Source organism: Antechinus flavipes, chromosome 1, assembly GCF_016432865.1.
Source record: "Antechinus flavipes isolate AdamAnt ecotype Samford, QLD, Australia chromosome 1, AdamAnt_v2, whole genome shotgun sequence".
Classification (NCBI taxonomy): Eukaryota; Metazoa; Chordata; class Mammalia; order Dasyuromorphia; family Dasyuridae; genus Antechinus; species Antechinus flavipes.
The window spans coordinates 708,392,902-708,402,431 of NC_067398.1; the positions used below are offsets into that span (position 1 = coordinate 708,392,902).

Consider the following 9,530-nt stretch of genomic DNA (forward strand, 5'->3'; position numbering starts at 1 on the left):
TAAGAGTGTCCAGAGGAAGGGAGGAAGCTGATGATGGAGCCCGGATGATGGAGCTGCCGAGGCCCTGAAATCAGACTGGGCCCCTCAGGGGTCTGAAGCTCAGCTTGGGCAGAGATCCAGCTGAACCCAGAGCGGAAACAAGAGGCTCATCCGGTCACACAGTCGTGGTCACTGACAGTCCGGGACACCCTCGGGAGACATTGTACTCAAAGGTCCTGGGGCAGCAGTGGGTGCCCCCTCTCCCCAATCTCTATGTAGATTTCTCTGTCTCAATCTCTCAATCTGTGTCTCTCTCAGGGTCTCTCTGTCACACACACACACACACACACACACACACACACACACACACAGCTCCATATCTTCCTAAGGGCCATGTGAGCAGCAGGAGAGGCCCCTGGGGCTGGGGGTCTGCCCGTGGGCAGGGACTGGGCTGGTGGGCTCCAGCAAAGCAGAGCTCCTGACCCGGCATTTCCTCCAAGCGCCAGACCTCCCCCCATTCCACCTCCAAGGCCAGGCCCCCCCGTGCCCACCAAGGCCAAGAGCCATGGGCGTTCAGAGCAGGGCAATGGGCTTATTGCCTGGGGCGCCCAGGTACTGGGCAGAGGAGGAAGGGGCGCCGTCCCCCGCGGCTGCGTAGGCGGTGTACAGGCTGGTGACCTGCAAGTCCGAGAAGGACTGGTCACTGCCGCTGGAGACGGGGGTGAGCCCCGACGCGCCCAGGTCACAGTCTGACAGCTGCAGGGGGGAGTTGCTGAAGGCCCCGAGGGTGTCCAAGCTGAAGCTGTCGTCCTTCATGTCGTCCCAAAGGTTCCCTGCGGAGGCAAGCGGACCATCATCCCAGATGCCCTCCTCCCTGCCCTGCAGAGCCCAGGGGCGGGGCAAGGGCAAGGCCCTTCTTCCCAGGCCTGGAGGGCTCGGGCGGCTCGGCCCAACTCGTCTGGGGCAGTCTGGGTCTGCCTTCATCGCTGTCCCCTGGCCGCCAGCAGCAGCGGCCCCTTGGAGAGCAGGGCAGGGCGCCTCCCTTCATGGGACCTTGGACAGGTCCCATTACAAGGAGCTGTCCAAGGTGACTCCGGCAGCCGGTCACAGCTTCCGAATCTAATGACTTCTGTCTCCAATCCCAAGAGTCTTTGCAGCAGCCTGCACTGTCTCCCCCCACAGCAGGGCGGGGCTAGAACCAGAACGCTGCGCCCCATCCACACCTGGGAGCTCTGGCAGGGCCATTAGCTGGGGCTTCTGTGTTGTTGATGCCTAGGGAGAGTGTGCTCGGGCCTCTGAGCAAGGAGGAGCCTTGGATCAGGGGGTGTCAGGGCTGGGAGGGGCTTAGAACAGGGAGTGTCAGGGCTGGGAGGGGCTTAGAACAGGGAGTGTCAGGGCTGGGAGGGAGCTTAGAACTGGGATGTCAGAGCTGGGAGGGACCTTAGAACTGGGATGTCAGAGCTGGGAGGGACCTTAGAACAGGGGATGTCAGAGCTGGGAGGGACCTTAGAACAGGGGATGTCAGGGCTGGGAGGGGCTTAGAACAGGGGATGTCAGGGCTGGGAGGGACTTAGAACAGGGAGTGTCAGGGCTGGGAGGGAGCTTAGAACAGGGGATGTCAGGGCTGGGAGGGGCTTAGAACAGGGGATGTCAGGGCTGGGAGGGGCTTAGAACAGGGAGTGTCAGGGCTGGGAGGGGCTTAGAACAGGGGATGTCAGGGCTGGGAGGGGCTTAGAACAGGGGTGTCAGGGCTGGGAGGGGCTTAGAACAGGGGTGTCAGGGCTGGGAGGGGCCTAGAACAGGGGATGTCAGGGCTGGAAGGGGCTTAGAACAGGGGATGTCAGGGCTGGGAGGGGCTTAGAACAGGGGATGTCAGGGCTGGGAGGGGCTTAGAACAGGGGTGTCAGGGCTGGGAGGGAGCTTAGAACAGGGAGTGTCAGGGCTGGAAGGGGCTTAGAACAGGGGATGTCAGGGCTGGGAGGGAGCTTAGAACAGGGGATGTCAGGGCTGGGAGGGGCTTAGGACAGGGGATGTCAGGGCTGGGAGGGGCTTAGAACAGGGGTGTCAGGGCTGGGAGGGAGCTTAGAACAGGGGATGTCAGGGCTGGAAGGGGCTTAGAACAGGGGATGTCAGGGCTGGGAGGGGCTTAGAACAGGGCGTGTCAGGGCTGGAGGGGCTTAGGACAGGAGTGTCAGGGCTGGGAGGGGCTTAGGACAGGGGATGTCAGGGCTGGGAGGGGCTTAGAACAGGGGTGTCAGGGCTGGGAGGGAGCTTAGAACAGGGGATGTCAGGGCTGGAAGGGGCTTAGAACAGGGGATGTCAGGGCTGGGAGGGGCTTAGAACAGGGCGTGTCAGGGCTGGGAGGGGCTTAGGACAGGGAGTGTCAGGGCTGGGAGGGGCTTAGGACAGGGAGTGTCAGGGCTGGGAGGGGCTTAGAACAGGGCGTGTCAGGGCTGGGAGGGGCTTAGGACAGGGAGTGTCAGGGCTGGGAGGGGCTTAGAACAGGGGTGTCAGGGCTGGGAGGGGCTTAGGACAGGGAGTGTCAGGGCTGGGAGGGGCTTAGGACAGGGAGTGTCAGGGCTGGGAGGGGCTTAGAACAGGGCGTGTCAGGGCTGGGAGGGGCTTAGGACAGGGAGTGTCAGGGCTGGGAGGGGCTTAGAACAGGGGTGTCAGGGCTGGGAGGGGCCTAGAACAGGGGATGTCAGGGCTGGAAGGGGCTTAGAACAGGGGTGTCAGGGCTGGGAGGGGCTTAGGACAGGGAGTGTCAGGGCTGGGAGGGGCTTAGGACAGGGAGTGTCAGGGCTGGGAGGGGCTTAGAACAGGGAGTGTCAGGGCTGGAAGGGGCTTAGAACAGGGGATGTCAGGGCTGGGAGGGAGCTTAGAACAGGGGATGTCAGGGCTGGAAGGGGCTTAGAACAGGGGATGTCAGGGCTGGGAGGGAGCTTAGAACAGGGGATGTCAGGGCTGGAAGGGGCTTAGAACAGGGGATGTCAGGGCTGGGAGGGGCTTAGAACAGGGCGTGTCAGGGCTGGGAGGGGCTTAGGACAGGGAGTGTCAGGGCTGGGAGGGGCTTAGGACAGGGGATGTCAGGGCTGGGAGGGGCTTAGAACAGGGCGTGTCAGGGCTGGGAGGGGCTTAGGACAGGGAGTGTCAGGGCTGGGAGGGGCTTAGGACAGGGAGTGTCAGGGCTGGGAGGGGCTTAGAACAGGGCGTGTCAGGGCTGGGAGGGGCTTAGGACAGGGAGTGTCAGGGCTGGGAGGGGCTTAGGACAGGGAGTGTCAGGGCTGGGAGGGGCTTAGGACAGGGAGTGTCAGGGCTGGGAGGGGCTTAGAACAGGGGTGTCAGGGCTGGGAGGGGCTTAGGACAGGGAGTGTCAGGGCTGGGAGGGGCTTAGGACAGGGAGTGTCAGGGCTGGGAGGGGCTTAGAACAGGGGATGTCAGGGCTGGGAGGGGCTTAGAACAGGGGTGTCAGGGCTGGGAGGGAGCTTAGAACAGGGAGTGTCAGGGCTGGAAGGGGCTTAGAACAGGGGATGTCAGGGCTGGGAGGGAGCTTAGAACAGGGGATGTCAGGGCTGGGAGGGGCTTAGGACAGGGGATGTCAGGGCTGGGAGGGGCTTAGAACATAGTTGAACATATCCTTAAGAATTAAGCAGTTGTCAGAGACTTGTACGTCCCCAGGCCCCTTTCAGGAGCTCCTCAAGCTCCAAACTCCTTTCCTAAAAGGCTTCAGCTGCTGTAACTTCCACCTCACTGAGTATCATTAGCCCTTCCCCACAAACGGAAGCTCCGGAGCCTCCGGAGCCGCGGGTGAGGAGCCGCCCCACTCACCCTGCAGGGCAAAGTCCACGATGCTGGGGTCCAGAGCGTCCACCTCCGCGCTCACGTCGCCCACGACGCTCAGGAAGTCCACGGGAGCCCTGCTCACGGCGTGGTGGGTGGGGAGGGGGCTGCAGCTCACGTCGGGCAGGGCGTGCAGCGGCGGGGTCTGGGCCGGCGCCGGGGACCCGGGGGCCAGGCCCAGGCGAGGCTGCAGCTGGTGCTGCAGGGGGAGAGACTGGAGCGACAGGGTCATCACGGGCTGCGGCGGGAGGCGCGAGGCGGCCAGCCGGCCCGGCGCGGCCGCCACCACTCGGCCCAGCCCCGGCGCGTCGGGCTCCCCGGGCTCCCCGAGGCGGCGGCAGCTCTCCGGCCGGTCGCTGATCAGCTTGTCCAGCTCGTCTGCGAGGGGGAGAGAGAGCTCAGCGCCCCCGCCGGTCCGGGTGGGGGCGGGGGCCGCGGGGGCGTCGGAGCGGGGCCAGGGCCGACAGCTGGGACAGGCGCGGCTCGGCCGGGGCCCCTCGGACGGCCCCGTTAGGGGAAGGGTTTGGCCCAAATGACCTCCGAGATCCCCCAAAGTTCCCCCGAAATTGACCGGGATAGCAAAGGGATTTTTGGGGTGCGGATGAACATCAAATGAAGCTGAGAAAACCGTGGCATTAAACCCGTCTGCCCCTCCCGGCATGCAGCTCGGGCCGCCCGCCCTGTGCCAGCGGGGGAAGCCGCTGGGCGGCGGCCGGCCCCGAGCTGGGCCCTACCCGGGTTGGCCATGCTGCGGTGAATGGCGGCCAGGTCCTTCCTCTTCCACTTGTGCATCTCCTCCTCCATCTTGTCGATGCGCGCCAGGTTGAGGGCCCAGAGGCAGCCCTTGCGCGAAGAGCCGCTGCTCTTGTTCTCCACCTTCTCGAAGCATTTGTTCAGGGACAGGTTGTGTCGGACCGAGTTCTTCCAGCCATCGGGGGCCGTCTGCCGGGCGGGGGCCAGAGCCAGGCTCAGAACCTGCCGGCCCAACCGCGATGGGGCGCTCCCTCCCCGGCCGCGATGGGGGGCTCCCTCCCCGGCCGCCTGTGACGGGCGCTCTCTCCCTACTGCCCACTTGCGATAGAGCCCCCTCCCCGCCCGCCTGTGATGGGGCGCACCCTCCCCACTCGCGATGGGGGGCTCCCTCCCCGCCCGCCTGTGACGGGGCGCTCCCTCCCCACTCGCGATGGGGGGCTCCCTACCTGCTCACCGGGGTGGACTGTTCCCTCCCCGCCCGCCATGGGGGTGGGGGAGCTCCCTCCCTCCCTGCTTTCCCCCTTCTCTGCCCACCCACCACTAGGGGCTCCCTCCTCCCCACAGCCGCTCCTCCTGCTCATCCAGCGCTCTGCCACCAGCGGCCGGGAGTCCGCCTCCCCCTCCAGTCCGCCTCCATCCTGAAGCACAAGCCTGCCACAAGACCCTGGGCACCCGGCCGCCCCTGCCAGCCACCTCCCCGGCCTCCACCTTCGGCAAGAGGCCCTTCCTGCCTCTCCTTCTCCCACTAATCTACCTGTTTGAGCTTTCTCTTCCCATGGGACTGAGCAGCTGGGCCTGGGTTTGGCCTCTGCACTCCCGACACTTAGCAGTGCTTAGAACGCAGTAGGTGCCTAACAAACACTTGTGCCTTGATCTCCCCTCCAGCTTCTCCAACCAAACCCCAGCTTAGAGGGGATGGCTGGGCTTGAACCAGGCCCCAGTGGCTCCCGAGAAAAGCGTCCCAGGGACCGGCTGTGCCCAAGTAGAAGAGGCTGCTTCCGGAGGCAGGGAGGCCCAGGAGCAGAGACCCACACGCAGAGGCCCATGCGCAGCAGCTGGAGGCCCAGAGGCCCACGAGCCCCGGCTCAGGCTCCCAGCCTCCTGCCGCCCTCACCTTGAAGTAGGGGAAGTGCTCTTTCATGAAGCTGTAGATCTCGCTGACCGGGAGACTGCCCGTCTTGCTGTTTTTCAAGGCCATTGCGATCAGGCAGCTGAAGGAGGAGAGCGCTCGGCCCATTCAGAGGGCCTCGGACCAGAGGCCGGGGCCTGGCCGGTCTGTCTGTCCAGCCGGCCCTCCCTCCCACCCTCTCCTGGGGAGCTGGAGGCGGGGATGCTGCCGGCCCAGTCAGTGACGGGGGGGAGGGGCGGCCCAGGAGGGAGCCAGCCCCAAAGCCAGGAAGGCCCGGGGCCCAAAGCCAGAAGCGGGCCCTCACAGCCCTAATAAAGTGTGTCTGAAGGGAGGTCGGCCTCAGGGGCTTCACCAGCAGTGACCCCGGCCCGAGCATCCTCAGAAACAACGGCCATAAGAACAGCGCAACTTCTCAGGAAGTTATGGAGCTCAAACAGCATTCAGCATGATGCTGAGCACACAGTAGGTGCCGTATGAATGCTTACCCCTTCCTTCCTTCAGGATGCTCAGGCTCACTCAGCTCCCCCGTACCCCTTCCAGGAGCTGAGGCTCTGGCTCCCTGGGAGCATCAGGAGGAGTGAGCACACAGCAGGTGCTACATAAATGCTTACTCCTTTGTTTCTCCAGGATGCTCAGGCTCACTCTAGGAGCTGAAATTCTCATTCTTTGGGGGCTTTGGGTAGAGTGAGCTTACAGCAGGTGCTACATAAATGCTTACTCCTTCGTGTCTCCAGGATGCTCTTGCTCACTCAGCTCCCCCGTACCCCTTCCAGGAGCTGAGGCTCTGGCTCCCTGGGAGCATCAGGAGGAGTGAGCACACAGCAGGTGCTACATAAATGCTTACTCCTTTGTTTCTCCAGGATGCTCAGGCTCACTGTAGGAGCTGAAATTCTCATTCTTTGGGGGCTTTGGGTAGAGTGAGCTTACAGCAGGTGCTACATAAATGCTTACTCCTTCGTGTCTCCAGGATGCTCTTGCTCACTCAGCTCCCCCGTACCCCTTCCAGGAGCTGAGGCTCTGGCTCCCTGGGAGCATCAGGAGGAGTGAGCACACAGCAGGTGCTACATAAATGCTTACTCCTTTGTTTCTCCAGGATGCTCAGGCTCACTGTAGGAGCTGAAATTCTCATTCTTTGGGGGCTTTGGGTAGAGTGAGCTTACAGCAGGTGCTACATAAATGCTTACTCCTTCGTGTCTCCAGGATGCTCTTGCTCACTCAGCTCCCCCGTACCCCTTCCAGGAGCTGAGGCTCTGGCTCCCTGGGGGCTTCAGCCAGAGCCAGGATGGGGGTCAGGGGGTGCCTTGGGGAGAGGTGCTGAGGGGACTGGATCTGGGCCCTGGGTCAGAGTGGGCCCTGGCAGGGTCTCTTCCTGGTGCCTCTCTTACATTCCCCCGCCCCCGCCCCCGCCCTGCTCTCATGGGATGTGGAGGCCAGGTGAGACTCGGAGGCCATCAAGTCTCGCCTTCACAAAATGGGAAACTGAGGCTCAGAGGTTGGCTTGGTCAAAGACATCCAGGCGGTTGGAGTCTCTGGGACTCGTGAGGAGCAGTGGGAGCCGCGGCTGCCGGGCCACGAGCAGGCTTGAGTCAGGGCTCTCGGGCGGGGCCCCCGGGGGTCTCCAGGCCTGCTCTTGTGGGGGAAGGTTCCTCCTCCCCCCGGACCATTGTGGGGGAGCACAGGCCCCCAAACCCCGCAGCGTCCCTGGGAGCTCTCTGGGGGCCGGGGGAGGGGAGCCCAGCTCACCTGTAGGAGTAGATGGGCTTGGGGTAGTGCTTGGGGTGCAGCTCCTGGGCCGAGTGCGCAGGGAGGCGAGGCTGGGGGAACGTAGGCTGCGCCCCGAAGGAGACGCTGTACATTCCGGCAGGGGGGCACTGATCAGAGAGGGAGGGGGGAGGGGAGATGAGAGACGGTCACCAGCCGGGACCTGGGGACCCCCACGAAAGGCAAAGCCCCGCCAGCCCTAAGGGGCTGCCAGGGCGCTGGAGGCGGAGGCCGCAGGAGGATCAGTCGGGGGGGCGGCTAAGGGGGCTACAGGCCTTGGCCAAGCCCGCCCCCACCCCAGCCCCTTGGACCTCTGGGAAGGACACTGCCCAGGCCCTAGGCAGGGGCAGTGCCCTGGGAGCCCTGCAGGGACCCCTCCAGTACCTGATGTGGGCCCTGGGCCAGGGTGAATGGCGGCTGGGAGGGTGCCGGGTAGAGCTGGGGCTGGTCCTGCTGGCCCCCCATGGGGTACTGGCTCATCTGGGGGAGGAGGGAGAAGGCACCGGGGATCAGGGGGGGCCTGGACCTCGTTCCCCACCCCGCCCTCCTCGGCTGCACTTACACTGGCTCCGTGGGGCCCGATACTGCCAAGCCCCAGCAGGCCCTGGGGGGGCACGCTGCCTGGCACGTGGCTGATGGCGCCCGGGGCGCCCACCGTGAGCACGCTGGCTGCCATGGAACCTAGGGAGGGGGCGAAGCAGAGAAAGACACCCGGCCACTGGCTGGGGGCCCTCCTCACGGCACGGCCACGGGGGTGGGGAGGGAGCCACGGCCGTCGGGGGGACTCTGGGAACTCTCCTAGGCGGCGGCATCCCAGGGGGCTGGGGCCGAGGTCTTTTCCCAGTGTGGGCACGCAGGCCAGACAGGCGCCCTGGTCTAGCTCACCAGGCCAGATGGACCCCCAATGGGGCTCCCTGGTATAGGTCGTAGGCTAGATGGCTCCCACCATGGGCTGCCAGGCCGGACAGGCCTTCCAATGTGGGTCACTAGGCCACACGGCCCCCCGTAAGTCACTAGGCCACACGGCCCCCCCGTAAGTTGCTAGGCTGGACGGCCCCCCTGTAAGTCGCTAGGCCACACGGCCCCCCCGTAAGTTGCTAGGCCACACGGCCCCCCCGTAAGTCACTAGGCCACACGGCCCCCCCGTAAGTTGCTAGGTCACACGGCCCCCCCGTAAGTCACTAGGCCACACGGCCCCCCGGTAAGTCACTAGGCCACACGGCCCCCCCATAAGTCGCTAGGCCACATGGGCCCCCCATAAGTCACTAGGTCGCACGGCCCCCCCGTAAGTCGCTAGGCCGCCGGCCCCCCCGTAAGTCACTAGGTCGCACGGCCCCCCCATAAGTCGCTAGGCCGGACGGCCCCCCCGTAAGTCACTAGGCCGGATGGCCCCCCGTAAGTCACTAGGCCACACGGCCCCCCCGTAAGTCGCTAGGCCGGTCGGCCCCCCCCAAGTCACTAGGCCGGATGGCCCCCCGTAAGTCACTAGGCCACACGGCCCCCCCGTAAGTCACTAGGCCAGACGGCCCCCCTGTAAGTCACTAGGTCGCACAGCCCCTCCGTAAGTCGCTAGGCTGGATGGCCCCCCGTAAGTCGCTGGGCCACACGGCCCCCCCGTAAGTCACTAGGTCGCACGGCCCCCCCGTAAGTCGCTAGGCTGGATGACCCCTGATATAGGACACCAGGCCAGACAGGTCCCCAGCACGGGCCCCCAGGCTGGATGGCCCCAGCCGTCTCTCCCTCCCCCAGAGCTCCCTAAGCCCCCCCTAAGCGCAGGGGTTCTGCTGGCCCCCGGGGCCCTCCCACACCTGACTTTCAAGGACGCCCTCAGTCTGCCTCTGCTCCCAAACAGGACCTGGCCAACCTGGCCCAAGGGCCCCGGGCACACTCCCAGCCGCCTTCGGCCCCCTACGGACCAGGACGGTGCCTTCAGGATGGGATGTCTGGGCTCAGGAGACTCCCGGACCCCAGACTCAGAGCTGGGGGGGTTTGAGGACCATAGAGTCCAAGCAGCTGAGGCTTGGGAGGGCCAGTGATTTTTCTGGAGGCCACCGATTGGGGGCCCAGC

General features: G+C 64.9%; 1 protein-coding gene across 1 annotated transcript; it reads right to left on the reverse strand.

Moving 5' to 3' along the window:
- Positions 1 to 357: 357 nt before the first annotated feature.
- On the reverse strand, positions 358 to 8,449 carry LOC127545595 (forkhead box protein N4-like). The gene is made up of 7 exons (XM_051972993.1): positions 8,025 to 8,449; positions 7,847 to 7,942; positions 7,445 to 7,572; positions 5,687 to 5,783; positions 4,554 to 4,761; positions 3,808 to 4,197; positions 358 to 812 (listed from the first exon to the last, which is right to left on the reverse strand). Exons 1-7 carry the CDS (start codon positions 8,136 to 8,138, stop codon positions 553 to 555), a joined length of 1,293 nt encoding a protein of 430 aa, XP_051828953.1. The 5' UTR covers positions 8,139 to 8,449; the 3' UTR covers positions 358 to 552.
- Between the last annotated feature and the right edge of the window lie 1,081 nt (positions 8,450 to 9,530).

Bases quoted from the DNA above. Each gene is read 5' to 3' on its own strand.
- LOC127545595 (XM_051972993.1), bottom strand. From the start codon at position 8,138: ATGGCAGCCAGCGTGCTCACGGTGGGCGCCCCGGGCGCCATCAGCCAC. The intron at 7,943-8,024 runs GTAAGTGCAGCC...CTCCTCCCCCAG, and splicing joins TCGGGCCCCACGGAGCCAGT to ATGAGCCAGTACCCCATGGG. The intron at 4,198-4,553 runs GTAGGGCCCAGC...TCCCCCTCGCAG, and splicing joins CCGCAGCATGGCCAACCCGG to ACGAGCTGGACAAGCTGATC.